Below are 21,547 nucleotides of genomic sequence, written 5' to 3'. Positions count from 1 at the left end.
CTGTTTTTAATCACACAGTGATTGGTTTGTTTCTTTCTGCAGAGGTGCGTGACATCGAGCTGAATCTGAACTTGAGGAGAACGGTGAACTCGATGCAGATGCCGAAAGTGGAATACAGAGAGATAAACATAGAGGATTACAGTATGTTCAAATTCTGTCGTTTAAGGAGGATGTTCATATAGTAGAGATGCAGACGAATGTCTTTGACTGTGATACGCAGGCCTCAGCATGCAGATCCTGAAACCCGCAGGCTTCATAGACACCTTGCACTATCCACTTCTGCTCCTTGTGTGAGTACATATCCTTACAGACTCAATGCTTTTTTAAAAAACAACACATGCAACCACAAACAAGCTTTTATTACAAATATTTGTCAGTGTTCCAAATAGTTTCTATAAATATCACCCTCATTAAAAAAGTCATAATCTACACTTCTCTTGCATTTCCTCGAGTGCTACTTATAATGTTAGTCAAGGTTTCTAAACCTAATTTAGTTGTTAATTTACTCTATATTCTTATACAGTTTATATCAATATATACACCAGTATTTGGCTCTTTTTAAAATCGAACTGTGCCATATTCATCAGTTTAAGATTAGTCCTTTTTTGTTGTAAACACGGATTAATGTAATATAGTAATAAAAAATGACATTTTATTTAAACGCAAATGTTTAAATTAGCTTTTAAAGAACACAATATTAACAAATAGTTTAAAAAATAAATATTATATCTGAATAGGCCAATAAAACCCATAATGGTCAATGACAGCTGCTGAATGCCAAATAGGCGTCATTAATATTTAAATAAGGTCAGATGTTAGCACGCTCATCGTTGAGACAATCTCCAGTCATTTTTGGCATTAAGTTTGAATAAATGGTCCAGGGAGGAAGCTTTGAATCATGAACTTTAAAGTTTGCCTGTAGAACATTGAGCTTTATTATATCAAAGAGCAAATCCTGTTTTCCATGATATAAGCCCTTTAAAGCGTGCGCTGCAGGTCATCCTATTAACACACAAGCAGCAGTTCCTTTCCCGCTCTCTGTTCCTGCGCTGCGCTTCAGGTCTCATCAAGAGTAAGAGTCTAACTCCGAAATGGACTTTAGTCAGTGCTATTAATCTTGTCTTTTCAGCCGTACACTCTCAGCCACTGTAATTACACCACAAATGAGTTCACCTGCAGCCCGCCTTCAATTAACCCACTGCACACATCATACACACCGCGGCAGACAATCACCTGTGTTCTCCAGTCTATACCGTGTGTTAGGAATATGGCGGCTGTCTCAAAACCCAGCTGCCTACCTGCCCTTGTAAAAAATAAGTAAACTGTAGCATACTTAAAAAAAACAATACTATTTTTTTAATAATACATATTAAATGTACTTTAAAGAACATATACTTCAATATAATATAGTTAAGTGTGAAATGAATGCACTATTGTACAATGAACGTGAAATTTAGGAATAGTGCACACAAATGTAGATGAGTTTGGAGAAACTTAGCATAACATCACCTGCTCACCAATGGATCCTCTGCAGTGAATGGGTGCCCTCAGCCAACAGCTGATGAAAACATAGTCCTCAAATAATGCACACGAATCTAGCATAGCTGTTAAAGGTTTACTTTAGCCCAAAATGAAAATTCTCACCCTCCTGTCTTCCCAAACCTTTAAGACCTTTGTTCATCTTCAGAACACAAATTAAAATATTTTTTTGTGAAAAACCTCCATAGACAGCAACATAGGTCTCCTAGGTCTAGAAACACAGTGAACACAATAAGTGGCTCAACTTTAGTTTTGCTACACTACAAGAATCATTTTTGCACAAAGAAAACAAAAATAAGATCATTTCGTCAATCTTTCTTATCCCCCAAGTTACTTGTTCCACGCATTTGACGCACATGAACACAATAAGCGTTGTTTATGTCTAGAGGAAAGCACGCGTATGCGTTGTGATACTCTCTAAAATGGCAGGAGACATAACTCATAACTCGTTGAGTAAATTGTTGTTTTCTGTTTTCTTTGTACAAAAACAAACATTCCCATAGCATCGAAAAATGGTTAAAAAAAGCTGAGCCACTGATGTCACATGGACTGTTTTACTGATTTATTTACTACATTTCCGGGGTGTGTAATTAATGGCAAATTTTCATTTTGAGGTGAACTTAGGGGTGTTGCGATATACCGTTATTGACTGTGATATTCAAATCATGAAATATCGACATTGTGTTAAATTAGGGTGTGGCAAAGTACCGGTTTTGGAGAAAGGCATGAAATTTAAAATTAAAAAGACAACGTAAATTATCCAGCGCTAGTGCCTGCGGTTCTCAGTTCCAGTCCTCATGTACCCCCGTGCTGCATATTTTGCATGTCTTCATACCTGATTCTGATAATTAGATCATTAGAAGTGAGCTCCGTGCATGAACTGTGTTTGATTGACACGGTCCCTATACAGTGTTCAATGCTTCGTACTCCCTGAGCAGGGGAAATCCATTAAAGTTTACTTCATGTGTGTATGCTTCACAGAGGGAAGAGTGTGACATCATACACTTCTGTAAATAAATACAATTTAGATTCACGTCTCGTACGCGTCAGTGCACTTTGAATGAAACATATACATTAGCTTCAACTGGAATTATGGCGGAATATCTTTAACTATATATAATTTAACTAAACAGTGATTCAACCATAGTTTTAAAAGCTTAAAATAGAGCTACGTAAGTTAACAGCTTAAAGTATTTTGTTGTTAATATTTTAACATTCTGATTGCTTTTGTAATTTCATAGGGAGCTTCAAAGAAGACATAGAAACCCAGAGTGCATGCATTATGTTCACTGCATGGCTAAAATAGAAAAAAGAAATAAAGTAAAAAATAATTTGAGTGCTAAAGTTTTTCCCCAAAAGGTTTTTATACATATCGCGATATATCAATATCCGCAATATCCAAGGTGTAAAAAAATCTAATATCGTGACAGCCCTAGGGTGAACCAACCTTTTAAAGTCTTGTGAAGTGAAAAACTTGTGTTTGTAATCATTGAGATGTTTTTAACTTCAAGCAATTGTTTTTGGCTTAAATATGGGTCCTATAAAGAGTATATGCACTTCTATTGTCCTATCTGTGCATATGCACAGAATTATGCACAGATAAGACAATAGAAGATGGAATTTTTGGGTCCCCCTTTTCCTGCAGAACGGAATCCAGAGGTACTGGTCGAAGGTCAATGCGTGTTCAGTCTTTTCTTTGCGTCTCGTTAAAAATCACTAATATTTATTAATCTTTTGTGTTTCCAATTATAGTACTGACCTTATACATAATTTTATCTGACTCCAATCTTTCTTGATTTTAGTTATATTTATTTAAATGTACCTGCTGATCCCTCTAGTTGTGATTAAATTTTAATTAACTATAATATTTCCTAGTTTCGACTTATCGTTCGTTAGGAATCTGGGTCGCTTAGAGACCTTGTTTGGCCAGAACAGACTCACAACACATCTGGGCTAGTCCAGGTCTTAGTCAGAGGCTACCCCGTAGATCGCTTACCTTAATGCAGCCATTTCCTCAATAGACTCAAAAAGAGTCATTTTTTATGCGTTCCCTAAGTAATAGCATGCTAAGCCAGTTTGGTGGCCGGAAGTCAAGATCTCAGAAACGTACCCCCGGCTCCATCCATCGATCGTTGATCTGACTCACCCTAACACGCCAACAATGCGGAAAACCTCAGAAGTCACTAACCTACTAGAAAAGTTATTTCAGACAATATTATAAGTTAACCAAGATTAACATTTATTTTGCCAGGCAAGAATATTTTCCAAATTGGTATAATTCATAAACATTTGCACAACTGATCAGCAGTACAAAAATAACACAAAACAAAATAAAAACAAACTTAAAAGGTCATTATACCTGGTCTTTAGAAAAGTACATAGTATGGTGTATGAGGACACATGCCACACTACGGCCGATCTGGCTACAGAATCGTGCCTTCTTGTGTTTTGTCACTTTCCTTATATACTCAGACCAGACAAAGAGATCCCAAATGTAGTTGTAAAAACCTTTTGGTGTTTAGGTTCCCATGCTCCAGGGTCACACCTGGCTGGAACACGTTCAGAGACCCAAAAGGAGGACACACCCCCTTCTCAACAGAACACAGTTCTACCAAGTTCTTAATCTTTCCCATAATATAAGTGATTACTGTGAAATTGAGACCAATTTACCAATCGCACTGAGACCTTTCAAATGAGACCAAACATGAAAGTGAAGAACAATAGGTTCATAAGACACATGACATATAATGCCTTATTCCTAATGAACTTTAAACCAAGTCTTTTGGGCAGAATGAGGGGAAGTAGGAAGAGCAGAGGTGAGGAGGGTGTCATAAACACAAAGGGGGGTAGGGGTTGTTTACTCTCTTTTTGAAGTCCTTTTGTTCCTTTGGATATCCCTTCTCAGATTAGTCTTATTGCATTTACAGGTTTTGATTCAGCTCCTTACAAAGCATTATTATGGGTTATGTATTTGTGTTTTGAACACAGGTTTAAAAAAACCTTGGCAGATATGTTTATTACAAACACAGCTTTTCACTTAACAAGACATTAAAGTATGCTACAAAGGCTTAATACTATTAAGCAGACTTCTTTTTCACAAGGTAGACAACATTTTCACAGACACATTCTGATTAAGCTGACTGGAAATGCATTAAAATTCAGCTAGTCTGACATGCTATCTCAGAGAATGTGGTTAACATTGCCTGAAATGTTTTCTAAGTAAGCAGCTTACTAAATTTAGAGACAGTCTTAAACTTAAATGCTCGCTTTCTAACATACACTCTCTCTCGTACTCTGTCTCTTTCTCAGAGATGGGACTCCAGGCAGTCAGGCGGTCTCAGAGCAGTTCCACATTGACTGGGCATCAGTGCTGGTCAGCAGTTTTGGGGTGATTGCAGTGCGCTTCGATGGCCGAGGAAGTGGCTTTCAGGGGACTAACTTACTCCATAAGGTGCAGCGCAGGCTGGGAATGTTCGAGGAGAAAGACCAGCTGGATGCCCTCAGGTAGCTGAGCAGCCATCTGCGTCCAACACACAGTGAACATCCATCAGTGCCAACACACAGCTGCAAACTTAGACACACATGTGCTGCATCTCCTTAACCGTATGGCAGATTGAGGTCTGACTTCAGTGAATCTGAGTTATATGACCAACACTGATTATTCTGCATGTGAGAAGGTCCAGAATGTGTCAGACCATTTAACATTTTGCCTTGTGTTTTGCAGTATTTTGTTACAGGAGCCGTATATTGACAAGACCAGAATTGGAGCTTTTGGGCAGGTAAATACTTGTAGCATTTTTATTGCTATTACTTGTCCAGACAAGATAGCTAGCCTCTCTCAAATTCACCGAAACACAAAGTTCAGTTCCAAATCCTTGTAAACTGCATCCTTACCAAAATGGAATTTGACTGATTTGAATGATATATACAAAAAATAACTCTACTCTGCTACCCTGTCAGTTTGACCTATCCAGCAGCATTTCTGATGATGAGAGAATCCATTATTCTGGCACGTCAGTTAAACTCTTGCTCTCTCACTAACTTCAATCCTGAAGAGGAGCAGAACAAATTGGTTTCATGCAGTAAGAAGAACTTAATTGAGACCATCTACATTTCTGGCTACATGTTCGTTTTTGCCTGTGTCTGTTTCTTTCCTCGAAAGATTGTCGTTTTTCAAAGGACTAATGAATGCATGTTCAAAGGCCGAACTCCTGCCTCACTTTAATGAGCACAGACCGTATCAGAAACTTTTGTAACTAGTATAAGAGTTGTGCTATCTCAGAAGTCTTGAGTTGAGGATTTCGTGTTTCAGGTGTATGGAGGTTACGTCACCAGCCTTCTGCTCAGCTCTGAGGACTCTGTGCTCAAGTGTGCTGCCGTGCTCTCACCAATCACAGACTTCACATTATATGGTACGCTTTGAGTGTGTGTGTGTGTGTGTGTTTCTGCTATTAAGACAAATGGAGGTTCACTGTTCTGCAGACTTTAGCTCCAAAAATTGTTGGGAAGGTTACTTTAGAAATGTAATAGGTTAGAGATTTCAAGATTACAAGTTGTGTCTATGAAAATGTTCATATGTAACCTCCTTTTGTAAACTTCCTGACACTTTATTTTTATAGTCCACTTTAGACATTCTACTAACTGTAAGTAACTTTGTAGCTACATGTCAATTACACATTAACTAATTCTCATTAATTTGCAACTAAATATCTACTAACTCTCAGATTAGACTGTTAGGGTAGGTTGTGGACCCATCAAAATAAAGTGTTAGATGTTAAGCAGACAGTCTACTAATACTCTGACTCATTGTTTCCGAGGTTTTCCCAATGCATTGCAATTCCTCTAGAATCGATTCTGAGCTTACATTTTAACAGCAGATGGTGTTATACATGAGTTTTTATATGCATACTTGTGAAGAAGAGCTTATGTTTTCATCTGAGTAATTCTGCCTCAGAATGCTTTTATGACGCGAGATTAATGTAAACAACCCACCGTGAACACCCTTGTAAATCGCTTCAACCTTTGCAAATTTTATGAATGATTATTTTAGGCTCAAGCGTGTATAGGGATGTGGAAACAAGCAGAGTACAGCTGTTTCTAAAGCAGGCAGTGGCATCTGCTGTTAAGTCAATGCATTAGCGAAACTCAGAATCAATCCATGACTGCATCGATTTATTGTCCCAGCCTTACTATATAGTAGACAAAAAGCTGTATGTGACAAAATGTCCAAATTCTCAGTACTGATAAAAGAGTAGGCAAAAAGTACCTGGATTACCTTTACTTCCAGCATGATTCTGGATGAAGTTTGCATGCTATGGACACTTTACTGTCTCATGATTCATGAGAGGATTTGTGAATGGCAGTGACTCAACTGTCGTTGTTAGGTCATATGACAATGACAACATGGCAAATGTAGTGCCTTCAGATTGCATTCATACCACACACATTTATACTATACTACATACTACTGGAACATGCTCTTTTCGTGGTTGTGAAGTAACGACCGATTGACATGTCTTGTGAAATGTTTTTAACCAAAATGCCACCAAAATAAACAAAAATGCCCCACAAATTAAAGATAAAGAGGCAAAAACTGGTCCAGCATAATTAAACACAATCTGTCATGGCTGTTGTGATTAAAATAAATTGTGAAAGTTAATGAAAAGTGTCAATTCACATAATTACAAGTCTGCACACGTTGAGTTAGATTGCTTTTTTGCAGCAGCATTGAGCATTATAACCATTTACACATGTTTCTGTTGAGCTTTTGATTAAGATTAGTCAGCGAGTTTTGCTCGCCCTCATTGACTGAATTCTGCACACTTGCAAATTCTCTCTTTATATACGACAAATTGCAGATTCGACATAAGAGATTCATTTTGCAGCTTCAGTGGTTACAACAAGAGTTTTTGCATAACTTGCACTAGATGCCGTAGACTGACAAGTTTGTTCAGAATATGTGACATTTTCCCAAACACCGTATCTGTATTTTATAAATCAACATTAATGAGCAAAAATGCAATAACAAGAGCAATAATTAACCATTATTTTTGTCATTATATTCCATACCACTACTGTTTGCAATTACAATTATGCCAAAACAGGTTGTTGTTACTGGTAAGAGCAGGTATTCTGATTGATGAAATTGGTTAAGGGTGCGGGATGTTGGATATAGCACCTTTAAATTTAAGCATGTGCCATTAAGAAAACATACAACTAATAACGTAATTCTAAAATTTGTCCATATAGAAGTAAAAATGGCCATTTAAAACAATTCTGGGTTAAAATAGTGGAAAGAAAAATGCCTTTACTTTACATTATATAATTGTTGGTTGTTTAATATTCCTTGCATAAAACTATCTAGCTACTTGCAACTTACCTCACGCTTTTGTGCGATGTGCTGGTTAACAGTCCACAGTTAACAGTCTGTTAACAGCCCACCCCCTTGAGCTGCTGAGGTGGAGCAAAACTTTTAAAACTTTTTAACTTACTAACAACAAACAGAGCAGCATCAATTTTAAATATTACAGTGGACTACAGCTCCGCAGAGAGGAGAAAAGAGATCTGCTTGGGTCCATCTGATTCTCAGATGTAGATATGAATATCTCATTAAGCACAAGACATCTGTTGAAAGGATTTGAGCTTATTATTATGTGCAAACGACTATTAAAAAGAGCAGATTCGCATGCATTTTAAATCAAAACATCTGCCAAATGTCCTTTTAACATCCAGCAGGGGAACCATTCACAAATGTTTTGTGGTAGAGAAAGTTCACCTTGCAAAATGCATGCATGTATGATCTTATCAGGAATAGGGAATATCAAATTTCCTACCCCTAGCTTCTTTTGATTACCACTCTGTGAGGTGACAGATGCTCTATTTCTAACTTGACGCAATATCTTGAAAATAGTGCAAGATGCTGAAAAAACAGCGAGATGTGATGCAAGATGTCACCAACAACTGAGCCGACAATTAAAGGCGCAATAATGCATCCTGTGCGAATGTCTCCTCGGTGCAGGAGGAGTGTCCGATTCATCATCCATTTCTGTAGCTTCCTCTGTCTGTGCGTGGCAGCGGATCCCATCAGTATTCTGAGAGCAGGCAGGAGGACCGAAGCACTTCAAGAACTCTAAAGGAACAGAGGGATGAAAAATGAAGCGTGTGTGTGTTCATCATAAACAATACTTCACCTCTCACAGCGGCAACAGCACAGAAATCCACTCATAAGTCAGCCGGCGCATTGTGAAATGGCCGCGCAGTGATTTTTATCAAAGGAAATGCTCGGAAATTAACTCTGCCTGTGACAAATGTCACTGTTGACTGATACCGTTCTTATTTCCTGCTTTCAGCTTCAGCTTTCTCAGAGAGATATCTAGGCCCTCCCAAGCCAGATCGGAGGGCATACGAGGTACATTTCCTGTTTTATAATCTGCATTTTGTATTCGCCGTACCGGCAGCGCTTACGGTGTACTCTTTAATATTTCCACAGATGGCCAACCTTGCATACAGAGCGTCTCAGTTCATCGATAAGAAGTTTTTAATCATTCATCCGACAGCAGATGGTACATTTCCTTTCCAATTCTGACAATGTCTTTATAAAAGAAAGAACACTGTCAACTAAAACGCATCTCATTTACCTTTTAGAAAAAGTTCATTTTCAGCACACAGCCAAATTCATCTCCAGGCTAATCAGCGAGAGAGCAAATTACACTCTGCAGGTAAGAGATCTTGAGGACTTCTTCGTTTCGACATTTTCTTAGTTTCTTCATTTTTGAGGCCATGCACACAGAACATGTTTTTGTGTTTAAAATGTGAGATGCAGGGTAGTGGAATAAACCTAAAGATCCTCAAACGTTGTTTTTTGGGGGGGTTTATTCTCAGTATACTCTATTTCACGTTATTTTATTAAGCCACAATGTTGTTAAATATACGCAGTTTTAATAAGTATTCTAATAATACTTTCATTTTAAAGTTTTAATTTTGTCAGTTTATTCTTTTTTTATGGCAACACATTAAGATGCCCTTGTTACACGTTACATGTACTTTATATTGTAATAACACTAAATTATGCAAAACAACATGCAAGTAACTCTAAGCCAAATTGTAACTGTATTCTAAATTTAAGTTAATAAATATTACTAAAAACTTAAATGTGTAATTTGTCTGTAACAACGACACCATGAAATGAAGTATAGCCATTTTTATTTTAGTTTTAGCTATTTTTGTACATCACACAACAGGTTTCCTTTGGCAGCTGCCAAATAAAAATGCTTGTGTGAGTCTATATATATATATATATATATATATATATATATATATATATATATAGTGTATAACTTATGCAAATATCAAGTTCACATAATTGTTTCTCTGAAAAATAATGCTGCAGCCAATTTTTTAATCTGAAATGTGTGTTCCATGTCAAAATTTTTGAATTTTGCACCTTTGAAACAGCTGATCTGTAACAGGTAGTGTAGGCCAGAGTGTGCCACCATTATTATTTTTGAGCAGCATTTTGCAAATATTACTTGTCCTACACGGGCCTAATGTATGAAACAAAGATATTCAAGATGAGGAAAGCACGGTGTTTCGGTCAGAGTGTTTCAGCAATATATTCAAAATATGTTATAAAAAGAACAATTTTAAGTTAAATATAGTGAAAATGTATGATGCGTAATATAATCAGTAACAATTATAATTCAAAACACAGATTGCTCAGTGTTTAATGGTTAACATTCTATGATGGCATTGGCTTCTCGAATCGGTTTCTCTTTAGGATGATATGCGTTGTAGTTCTTCGCTGGAAACTCCACAATAAAACATCATTTTTTACTACACCGAATTTAAAAACACACTTCGTGTTTTGTTCAGAAGCACACATCATCACAGAACATCCTCAAAGCCGTTGTCGGGAAAGGTTCGTGCGCCATTGTTGAAAATCAATTTCTCTATGGAGTGAATGAATGGGAGTTTAACATCCAGTCGTGAGCATGACGATGTTTGTCAAAGGTGTGTGAGGTCTGGAGCGGCTGGATACTGAGCCTCCGAGCGTCTGCTGCCAGCAGTGGGATTAGACACACTCAATGCATGCAGCTCATTTAAACAGATTATACAGGCCACTCTCATGAGCCACACGCTGAATAATCCCATTATATTCCAGCACTAGGAGATTTTCTCTTTGCTTTCTGCTCCCTAATAGATTTGCTATTAATTACTGGCAGTTGAATGACTGCGGAATTAATTAGGGCAGATATTCATCAGGATGTGTGTGATATTCACTGTGTCAAGCTGTTCTTCTCAATTTATGATCTATTAGGAAGTGACATGCACACGATGAAAGTTCGATTCGCTGCAGTACTGAAGTTTATGGATGTTTGCACAGTTTTGATCGAACCCTTGTTTCAGTACACATTCGCACCACAGTTCATTTCATAACTTACAAAAAATCCAAATATTAACTGAGAAAGTGGGTAAATAATAAATTACTTAACTAATAGCTAATGTTAGCACTATATAGACTCAAACACAATTTAATTTGTTCATTAAAAGTGGACATGCATTACGGGAAAATTGTGTTTGTATGTAGTTCTTTATTTATACATATTTTTTGAAGATAATAAAAATGTTTTAACTTCTTGTGGTAGAAATCATTTTCATCGTCATTCATCAATTTTCTAATAGAATGCAATTAAATGGTATTTTCACACCTTTTGTGTAATTGTACAAAATTTCAGCAGTGACTTTTGTTGGAAATGATGGTACGACCATGGTCGTATTTGTTATTTTTATATATGTGTGTGACACTCTTTGTTTAGATTAAGCATATCATATTCATATTTTGGTGAATTTCCATTGATAATGTTGAAAGTCTTATTATAGTTAAGGGGAATCTAAGAAGGGTTCTCCTAAAAATGTAAATGATGTAGTAAATTACTCACCTTCATGTCGTTCCAAACCCCCAAGACCTTTGTTCATCTTCAGAACACAAATTAAGATATTTCTGATGAATTCTGAGAGCTCTCTGACCTTCCCGTAGACGGTAATGTAATAACCACAACCAAGGACACTGTTAAAAAAATCCATGCGACATCAGGAGTTCAACCATAGTCTTTATATATGAGAGACTTTCCAAAATGGCCCGGGGTAATGCGGAAATTGTTAAATAATGTTTTTTTTGCACACTAAAAGTCTTCTAATAGCTTTGAGTCACACAGATTATTTTGTCCTTGCTACTTTTCTAGACTTTAATCGTGGTAATTACATTGCTGTCTTTGGAAGTGTCAGAGAGCTCTCAGAACTCATCAAAAATATCTTAATTTAGGTTCCAAAGATGAATGAGACGAGGTCTTATGGGTTTGGAATGACAATATGTGAGTAATTAATGGCAGATTTTCAATCCATTCAAAATTAAATTTTTTAGGTGAACTATCCCTTGAATATTCCAAGTAATACAATTAAAACATGAAGAAATGAATCAGTGAAACTTGGACAGTTTCCAAGACCTTCATACAGAATAAAATAATAATAATAAATAATCAACAGTAATATTCTACAATAAGGTTCATTAGTTTGGTTAACATGAACTAAGAAGAAACAATACTTATACAATATTTATTAATCTTAGTTAATGCACCTTGAACTAATATGAACTAACAATGAATGTATTTTTATGAATTAACGTTAACAAAGATGAATAAGTACTGTAATAAATGCATTGTTTATTGTTTATGTTAGCTAATACATTAACTAATGTTAACAAATGACACCTTATTATAAAGTGCTACCCATATCAACAGAAACTTTTAGAGCTCTATGTTTTAATAAATCAACCTAATCATAAACCACAGGATACCCCCGGAACTATCCAGCAATAAATGTGACATTTCTTACAAATGCTCAATCAAACTCTAAAAGGGTAAAACAAATCATACATTCTGATGATTTTGCAAACTTCTGATGTCAAACTCCACCAAAAGAGGCAGCGTGAAAGCAGAATAAATCTGATGTGACGTTCTAGAGTTTTGTGGCATTGTGCTCAAAAACGTGTCTTGTGTTCTTCATTAGATCTACCCAGACGAAGGTCACTTCATTCACAACGAGGGAACGCGGCAGCACCTCAGTCAATCGCTGGTCAACTTCTTCGAGGAGTGTTTCCGGCTCCCGGACCGAGTGTTCGAGGAGGCGCTAGAGGAGGAGAGCGAAGAAGAGGGTTAGTCCGCCCCGTTCCACGACGTCCAAGCACAAAGCCAGCTCCTTTTGCCACCTGATATGCAACCCATAGATTTGAACCCTCCAGTTTTCAGTTTCCTCCCGGTGTCGCATGCTGACTCTGAGACCGCCCTGCCTCGTGTTCCTGCCTCGGCTCCCCTTCAGGTGCTCCTCACTACACATCAACCCTCGACAGACCGCAGCCGTGCAGCGCGGCGTGGCATCTGGCTGGCGCCACATCGTCTCGCTCTCCCCTGCAGGCCAGTTATGAGCTTCTGAAGGTGTTAAGAGTCTCCGGTCTGTCCATCACGTTGACGAACGAGACGCTGCGATATTAACTGACCGCCGAGCGCGATGGCCTTCGAAACCCTAAGAGCTGTGGGACTCGCAGCTAGACTGAGGGGTCGTTTCTGTGTTTGATTCAAATCGGCATTTGGTGTTTTGGGCAAAGGGGGGTTGTTGTCGGGAGAACGTGTCATTTGTGGTTCAAAAGGTCTTCTCATGTCCAATTGTGCTCGTGTCTGGTGTCGCAATGTAAAGTCGCACATGAATACCATTCACTTGGATATCGATAAAACTTGTTTTCAGTGTTCAAGCGTGTCCGAGTCTTGGAAATCTTGTAGCCTCAAGTGTGTATTTAGATGGTGTTTATTCATTGCAGAAACTTCATCAAGCAGAAGGGGAGCAAAAACGATTCTCATTATTCTCACAGACCATGACAGTTGTACAAGACTGTTGATCCCACTTCTCAGCGTGCGTTTCCTTGAAGTAATGGTCTGTCAGTGCCGAAGAAAGCACTCTGTTGATTTAGTCACTGTGCCTTATTACGGGGGGCGAGCAATCGTTTTGGAGGAGCCTCCTTGTGAATATCACCACTCATTCAAGGCTTATGTTGGATTGACTAAAATCCGTTATCTAAAACGCTCTTGTTACATTGTCGATGACATCAAGGTATACACTATCAACTGTAATAGCATTGCGAAAACACTGTTATTTTCGTTTGCGCGCTTGTGAGCCAGTGTTGTTTTAGCATCAACGGAAACAAACTCGCTCGCATTCTGCTAATAGCGGTTTTCCATCCACTTTAAGGATCGAGTAATGGAGCATGAAATTAAAATGTATGATTTCAACATTACCTCAGTATTAAACTAAAGCCCCTCTGAGGCTTTACAGACACTTTGTAGAACATTTGTTAATTCATGCCCAAAACAAATCTGTACATAAAAAGTATATTAAGTAGGGTAGGAAACATTTCTGTGTTAAAGGGATAGTTCACCCAAAAACGGCAGTTCTGACATTGACTCAAACCTTGTGGAGTTCCGAACCTTCTTTTGGAGAAGAAAGAGGTGTTTAGCGCAATGCTCGTGCTGTTCTTTTCAATGCAAAGAACGTCAGAGGAGTTGTCGATGAAACAAGTCTTCAGTGTTTCATAGACGTACAGTAGGTGAGGTTGAGTAAATGGTAACAGAATACGGTCCCTTTAACGCTCATTAAATACAGTACTGTGCAAATTTTTCATATTAGTGGAATTTTTGTTATTTAAGTCATATATGCTATGTTTGTATGTTTTGCACAGTGCTGTATAAGAAGGTATTGGTTATAAAAGCTCTTGAGGATGAACTTTTATTTTGTCTGAATGAAATGTTCACGTTTGATCTTGACGCATTCATACTGCATGTCGAAAAACCATTTGCAACTCAAAAGCTATTTTTTAAAAACCTGCAAATATCTGCATAGTATTTTTGACGGCTTGAATGTTCCGACCTGCATTCCATTTCCGGTAGTTTTGTGAGTGAGATCTCAGTCTTGTCTGCTTGATGTATAAATGTTACTCAAATCTCATGTCTCTGAATATGTGAGTGTTTCTTGTACATAAAGCATTTGAAGGTATTTTGTTCTCCCATGTCGAGCAGAGCTCCGGAAGTCTGAAATGAGCAATGAAAAATCACTTGGGACCAAGAGAACGATGGGATTGCTGTTTACTGACTCAGCAAGAACTGGCATATTGTGGCACCTCTCAGAATACAAACTATTTTATCATCACCTTTGTTATGGTTTGTTTTCCTTACTTGGAGAAAAGAGGATGAATATGTAAGTAACCAAAATAAACTGAAAGCCTTCAATGTTGATGTCCCGCTTTCTTGTGAATTCAGTAAATGAGTGCATTTACATGCATGACCTTAAGACGACAACCTCTAAGGTTATGTAAACATCTTAGAAGGTGTTTTTTATTTTATCTGGGAAAGGCCATCAGTGGTTTCAATAAAACCGAATCAGCATATTTATTTTGCCTGTGTTCGATTCATCACTATATCTGTGAGCTTCAAAACATCTATGTTTTAAAAAAATTAAAGGCATAGTTCACCTAAAAACAAATGGAATTTTCCTCACCCATATGATGTTGTTACCATTGTTACCATTGATCTCCATTTTACTGAAGAAAAAAAGGCATTTTAAAATTTGCGGTTGACAGGAAATGTCATATATTTTAAATAACAGCATGAAGGTGAGTAAACTGAATTTTTACTTAAATATATGTACCTGTAAGAGAGAAAAACTTTATTTCCTTGTTTTTTTATTATTATCATTTAAGCCTTTAAATAAGCTATACTTAGCAACAACAACAATACTACATAATGTAAGAGCAATTATCAATACATTTTTATTAATGATACTTTACATAATTATTCCAACAAGTAATATTTCACTTTATAAATTATTTTTATTGTAACAGCCTACCGTTAATAATTTATAATCACTACAAAATAAAAACATTTTGTGATAAATCACTTGAGAGATTGGGAAAAAAGTCAAATGTAAGCTGAACTTAAGTAACATGAAGTGGATTGAAACTAAAGATATATCCATTACATTACTGCCACCTAATGCTCATATCGACAAAATGCGATTCGTTATATTTAGGGGTTTCTTGACAGACGTCGCCATCTAGAGGAGATTTGCGGGTATTTCCGGTCACTGCACTCTCAAAAATGAGTCTTGTATCACAGTTTCTACTTCATCTACAAGCTTGCTAAAGTCAGCCTCACATACTACATGTGGATGATCTCCACTGTCTCTCATGCTCTTCATGAGAGCACCATGCATCTGCTCTCGGCCTCCAATGGTATAGAGTTTTTCTAATTGCTCAACAGGGTCTTGTGGGATATTTTGACACTGAAGGGCTTTTAAGACAGCGGGGGCGAACTTCCCATGGTGTGCAGTGGAGCATATAACAAGCGGGCAGGTTTTGTCATGTATACGATCGGCGACTACTTTACCAACCGCTGTGTGAGTGTCCATTATGTAGCCTGTTGCTGCGTGCACCTCATGTATGGCTCTCAAACAATCATCTTCTGAGCACCATCCAGCTTGAACCTCCAGATTTATCTTCTGACGTAAAGTCTCTGATATTTTGAAAAAACGATCTCTTTCTAGATTCAGAAACAGATCTCTGACCAGACTCCCATCCCCGCGGGATGCGTGATGGATGAACCTCTCAAGGTTAGAGGATTTCAGAATATCAATGGCGGGAGAGTTTGAAACTAGCAGCTTCCTGTTGCGGAGATCATACATTCCACTAGCGATGAAGTCAGATATAATGCAGTTATGATTGGACGCACAAATCACCTTCCGTATGGGGATTCCCATTTGTTTGGCATACAGGGCTGACATGGCGTTGCCAAAGTTCCCAGTAGGGATGCACACGTCAATGGGGTCTCCAAACATCAACGTGCGATTTCTAAGCAGGTCCAAGTATGCTGAGCAGTGGTACACCACCTGAGGAAGCAGTCGAGCCCAGTTTATTGAATTAGCGGTGCTTAGAACCGTAGCATATTCCACAGCTAAATGTCCGATCAAGCTTGAGTCCCCAAACATTTGTTTGATGCTCCTTTGGCAGAAGTCAAAGTCGGACAGGACACTAACGGACTTGGCATTGCCCTCCTGAAATCCTGTCATTTGTAGCTTCTGAATCTCACTCACTCCTTTCTCAGGGAAGAACACAAGCACGCCAATCCTCCCACGGTCACTGTTTTTAAGATTCCGGAAGCCGTTTAGCACAGCGCTTCCTGTATCTCCAGATGTGGCCGCTAGAATCAGGTAGTTGCACATCTGTGGAAGGCAGTGGGTAAACAGCTGAGGCATTAGCTGCAGTGCCAAGTCCTTAAAAGAAGCAGTGGGGCCGTGAAAGAGTTCTAGAATGTACTGATGATCAGTGAGGTGCTTTAGAGGTACAACCGATCGATTGGCGAAGTTCTGGCCATAAGCATGATGCACCATTGTGCTCAATTCTACAGGGGACACATCCACAGGATGGATACAGTTTTCCAATATGACCACAGCTCTCATTGCATATGGCATGCTGGATATTCTCAGCCATTCAGAAGGTTCCAGTTTGGGGAATCCTTTCTTTGGTACGTAAAGCCCTCCATCTGGTGCAAGACCCTCTATAACAACATCACTAAAGAACTTGGGGTCACTTGACATTTGGCTCCTTGTTGAAATGAACATCTCCGATTCCGAATCCTCATATCTACCCAGAGTCCTCAAGACTTTATCAGCCACGTCCTCCACAGAGTCTCCCGTCCCACAAAGAACTCGCGCATCCAGCCATCTCTCATAAAACTTTTTCCTGTACTGTAATATCTCTCTCATAGAAACACCTGCATCCTGACCCACAATCCTATTCACCTTCATTCGAGAGAGTCTCTGCATGATATCTTCTGCGTCCACATCCAGATACAAGACCAGTCCAGATCGCTTTAAATGCTGCATGGCATCTGGATGCAGTGGATTGGAGCCCGTTAATGAGATAACACTTCCAGTAGCAGTGAAGTTACATACCGCTTTACCTTCTTCTTCGATGAAACCATCTCCACCGATCTCAGAAAGCTTGTCTGCTACACTCATACCCCATGCCCTTTCGAGAACATCGTCATCTATATCAATAACAGGCATCCCTAGTCTCTGTCCCACAATCTGTCCAACGCAGGTTTTCCCGGCTCCAGGAGGACCCATCAGGAGAATGTTTCTCTCGTGAGGTTTAGAGATTTGATTTGATAGCTTAGCTGTAGTGAAGTATGAAGAACCTAACAGAGGAAACAGCAGGTGGGTCCTCAGCTTTCTCACTTTAGCCAACAGCTGGCCAAAAGTTGGAAGAATCATCTTGGGAAAAAAGATATGGTCTGGGAAGCAGAAATATGTTACAGAATTAAAAACATGCCATCTAAGTGTGATTATAAAGCATTTGCTAAAATACAAAATGCAGTATTACTAAATCAGTATGACTAATTTGCTTTTAATAAACTCTTACGGTCTTACCAGAATAGCACAGTAAGCCCTTGCAGTCTACCTCCAAGTCCACATATTCATGAATTTATTAGAATTTTTTGAATGTTGAGTAGGCTGTGAAGTAGCTCAAAAAAGTGCATTGAAGCTGCAAAAGGGGGCAAAAGGGACAAATGGGACACCCTGGATCAGGAGACTCAAACACACCTGAACCAACCTGAACCAGCTTATTAAGGTCCTTAGAGCTACTTTGTATTTATAGACAAGTATGTTGGAGCAGGGTTGGAACTAAAGTGTGCAGAAGGGTAGATGTCCAGGAGCAGGGCTGAAGATCTGCTGTCTGACATTAATCATTAGGACAGGGCTTTAAAGTATTGATCTTCCACATTGTAATATAGGCTACTAAGAGTAATTTTGATAGGTCTACCACATACTAACAAAAACTTTGTAACAACTTATTCTACTAACCCTAAAACCTAACCTAAAAGTCTGCTCCGAGTTAGTAGACATGTAGTTGTAAAAGAAGGAAAATTAGTTGACACGTAACTTAGTTGCAAAGTTACTTAGTAGAATGTCTAACGTGGACTGTCAAATTAAAATGTAATCGAGGTTAAAATGTTCAAAAATGACATTTACCTTAGAACGCAAAGAAAAAAGAATTCCAATATCTCAACATAACAGTCTGTCAATCTATCTTTTTCTTCTAACAGATGTACACAAATATTTGGCACACACTATTGTAGACTTTCAAAAGTAAAGTAACCAAAAAACGCAACGTTTTTCTGAGTGCTGTAGTAACCTCACTTTCGCACGCGCTCATGTCACGCACGGCGTCACAACATGCAAACAAACCGCGTCAGTACGGCAACTGAGAAAGGTCTTTTTCCGTTACGTGCTGAGCATTACACGACTCTCAGTGGCCAATGCGGTCACCTTCGAATAATATTAGTAAAAATAAATATTTAGAATTGCATTTGGAAATTCAAGGTTTTTGTTTAAAGCAAGTCATTCAAACTTAAATGAAAACGTAACTGAAATTATGAAACCTTTGACTAGTGTTTAACGTTGCTTGGTAGTGGTTGCCATAGAGACCGTTATTAAACGAAACCGATTCCATCGGCCATTACGTTTATAAAACACCACTGTCTGAAAACAGCGGGACGTTTTCTCTTGTTTTCCTGTCATTTTTGTCTTTATCAGCCATGATGAACGACACAATCTATCCTGCAGAGAGCATCTATAACCTTATTCCCAGAGAGGAAGAGAAAGCCGTGAAGGCACCCAGGTACAGTTCCAAACTGCTTTAAGATCATAATCCCTCTCTCTGTTATGTTTTTTGTTTTTATATTTGGTTAAACTTCATTTTGATAGTCCACTTTAGACATTCTACTAACTATAAGTAACTTTTCAATTACATGTCTCCTAACTAAGATGACATATACTTCTGATGGACCCATTAAAAAAAAAGTGTTAGAACATATTTAGCAGATTTAGCTAAATATTTTCTAGTCGTCATGTAGCTGCAAAGTTACATACTCTTAGAAATATATTTTATATATACTTATATTTAATTTATTTTTAGCAAATGTGAAATTATTTGTATGTTTAAATTGTGAAATTTGTACCAGAATGCTCTTAACTTGCTTTGTATTCTATTCTTTTACATTACATTGCATTATATTCATTTTCAGGTACATGTCAAAGTTCAGAGAGCAGGTGAAGCTGGAGAAAGAGGTGAACAAAACCTCGAGTAAAACTATGGGACCGGCAAAAGTGGATGTGCCTTCGCCACAGAAATATCTACTGAAACACTCCAAGGAGCCCAAGCTCCCCGAGAGTACATGTCCTGCATTTGATGTTTGAGACATTCTGATAATGAATATAAAATATTGATTCTATATTTTTAAATACAGATACATATCTTTTCATTGCAATCATGCATGCCGATTTTATGCGCAGAGGTGTTTGGGCTAACCCCGTTTTTGCTTGGATCGTTTATTTACAGAGAAACCATTTAAATATGAAGATGATGAGCTATGTAGTAAACCACCAATACCTACCAGAGCAGACAAGCCGCTCATGGGTCTCCACAGCAACAAGAACTTCATCAAGACCAACGCTGTGGAGAACATCATGACAGTCCCGAAGAAACCGCAGCCTGTGTACGCTTATACCAAGAAAGGAGACAAACAGCTGTTGGAGAACTCTGGGCTTGTCCCCAAATACATAAAGAAGAAGGTGAGAGGAGAGATGGGATGTTGCGCTTCATCTCCTTTATTCCAAAGCATACCGTTCAAAAATAGTGAAAAATATGCATGTTTGCAGGACTATGGTCAAACTCCAGAGTACCTGCTTCAGCGCAGAGAGGAAGTGAAGAAAGCACAAGAAGAATACGACAACTATGTCAAGGACCGAATGAGAGAAGGGGCCATGAAACAGCTTTCAGGTGAAGAACGCCGCCATATCCTGCAGGTAATCAAATACAAATAGACTTTGAATGAAACGATTTCTGAACGTTTATAGCTTGTGTTCTCTAGAGCTTGTTATTGCAAATCTTGCAGCATTGATCTCCTGATGAGAAATTGTGCGTTTTTTTGTAGTAGTTCCTTTAGGTAAATGTATGAATAAATGTAAATAAATAAACATGACTTTTTAAAAAAAATAATAATAATAGGATTTAATGAAAATGATTGTATAAATGAACTTGTATGCACTGAATAAAACGTACGTAGAAACAATGTTGAAAAATACTGAAACAGTATTTTCTTGTGAAAAACTCTATTATTCCATAACTCTATTCTATTAACTCTATAATAATAATAATAATAGTTTTTGAAATAAGTCATTTATACTCACCAAGGCTGCATTTATTTGAACAAAAATACAGTTAAAACTGTAATATTGTGAAATATCCCATTAGAAATAAAAATAACTCTTTTAGTATTAATACATTTTAAAATGTTATACATTTTTGTAATGTCAAATCTGAATTATTTAGTAGCCTTCAGAGTACCGTGCTGTGTCAGAAAAAATTGGAATATGCTGATTTGATGTTCAAGAACCAGTTGCTTAAAATGTCTGTGAAAACTGTTACTTTCTTAATTCGTTTTCATAAATGTTTGTATATCTTTTTCGAACAGTAGTGTATAAGAGATACACAATACTTTTTATATTACAAGAAATGTCTGTTGATTTGATTTTGGCAGGCCCTGAAGAAGAACTGGGACGAGCTTCATCACCAGTACCAGGGCCTGTCTGTCGTCACAGACACGGCTCCAAAAAAATACAGGAAGGAGCGTCTGGAGCAAGAAATGAAGCAGCTGGAGAAAGATATTGAGCTGATTGAACGACACAAAACCATCTACATCGCTAATAACTGAGCACGATGTTAGCTAGGCGCCCTGAATTCAGCAAATATCCAAGAACAACTTTTGAAACGCAACAATAAAGATCAATTTAGATCAACTCAGTAGTCTCATAGTTCATCCATTTATTTTCTCAATACTGTTTCCGC

General features: G+C 37.9%; 3 protein-coding genes across 7 annotated transcripts in view; 2 read left to right on the top strand and 1 right to left on the bottom strand.

Moving 5' to 3' along the window:
• dpp6a (dipeptidyl-peptidase 6a) overlaps positions 1 to 14,870 on the top strand; it is a 343,738-nt gene extending 328,868 nt beyond the window's left edge. For all 4 annotated transcript variants that reach the window (XM_043226511.1, XM_043226513.1, XM_043226512.1 and 1 more), the window contains 9 exons: positions 43 to 141; positions 221 to 290; positions 4,849 to 5,043; positions 5,264 to 5,318; positions 5,852 to 5,951; positions 8,889 to 8,947; positions 9,029 to 9,101; positions 9,184 to 9,257; positions 12,604 to 14,870. In XM_043226511.1, coding sequence (XP_043082446.1) covers positions 43 to 141; positions 221 to 290; positions 4,849 to 5,043; positions 5,264 to 5,318; positions 5,852 to 5,951; positions 8,889 to 8,947; positions 9,029 to 9,101; positions 9,184 to 9,257; positions 12,604 to 12,753 — 875 coding nt within the window. In that variant the 3' untranslated portion in view covers positions 12,754 to 14,870. The remainder of the gene's footprint in view (positions 1 to 42; positions 142 to 220; positions 291 to 4,848; positions 5,044 to 5,263; positions 5,319 to 5,851; positions 5,952 to 8,888; positions 8,948 to 9,028; positions 9,102 to 9,183; positions 9,258 to 12,603) is intronic.
• Positions 14,871 to 15,176: 306 nt separating this feature from the next.
• Positions 15,177 to 18,872, bottom strand: LOC122329876 (threonine synthase-like 1). Of its 2 annotated transcripts, none has more exons than XM_043226515.1 (2): positions 18,670 to 18,872; positions 15,177 to 17,930 (listed from the first exon to the last, which is right to left on the bottom strand). In XM_043226515.1, exon 2 carries the CDS (start codon positions 17,908 to 17,910, stop codon positions 15,721 to 15,723), a length of 2,190 nt encoding a protein of 729 aa, XP_043082450.1. In that variant the 5' UTR covers positions 17,911 to 17,930; positions 18,670 to 18,872; the 3' UTR covers positions 15,177 to 15,720. The 2 variants fall into 2 exon arrangements, with proteins under 2 accessions (XP_043082450.1, XP_043082451.1); XM_043226516.1 differs by lacking the exon at positions 18,670 to 18,872 and adding an exon at positions 18,067 to 18,663.
• An 82-nt stretch (positions 18,873 to 18,954) lies between these two features.
• On the top strand, positions 18,955 to 21,498 carry enkur (enkurin, TRPC channel interacting protein). Its single transcript, XM_043226517.1, has 5 exons — positions 18,955 to 19,318; positions 19,725 to 19,870; positions 20,039 to 20,271; positions 20,359 to 20,505; positions 21,240 to 21,498. Exons 1-5 carry the CDS (start codon positions 19,236 to 19,238, stop codon positions 21,411 to 21,413), a joined length of 783 nt encoding a protein of 260 aa, XP_043082452.1. The 5' UTR covers positions 18,955 to 19,235; the 3' UTR covers positions 21,414 to 21,498.
• The last annotated feature ends 49 nt before the right edge of the window (positions 21,499 to 21,547 follow it).

This window comes from Puntigrus tetrazona, chromosome 24 (genome assembly GCF_018831695.1).
Source record: "Puntigrus tetrazona isolate hp1 chromosome 24, ASM1883169v1, whole genome shotgun sequence".
Lineage (NCBI taxonomy): Eukaryota > Metazoa > Chordata > Actinopteri > Cypriniformes > Cyprinidae > Puntigrus > Puntigrus tetrazona.
This window is presented reverse-complemented; position numbering and strand designations above follow the sequence as displayed.

What these genes read in the sequence shown, in the direction of transcription:
- LOC122329876 (XM_043226515.1), bottom strand. Translation starts at nt 17,910, where the DNA reads ATGATTCTTCCAACTTTTGGCCAGCTGTTGGCTAAAGTGAGAAAGCTG.
- enkur (XM_043226517.1), top strand. Translation starts at nt 19,236, where the DNA reads ATGATGAACGACACAATCTATCCTGCAGAGAGCATCTATAACCTTATT. An exon ending in CCAAATACATAAAGAAGAAG is followed by an intron (nt 20,272 to 20,358) that starts GTGAGAGGAGAG and finishes GCATGTTTGCAG; the next exon opens with GACTATGGTCAAACTCCAGA. An exon ending in AACGCCGCCATATCCTGCAG is followed by an intron (nt 20,506 to 21,239) that starts GTAATCAAATAC and finishes TGATTTTGGCAG; the next exon opens with GCCCTGAAGAAGAACTGGGA.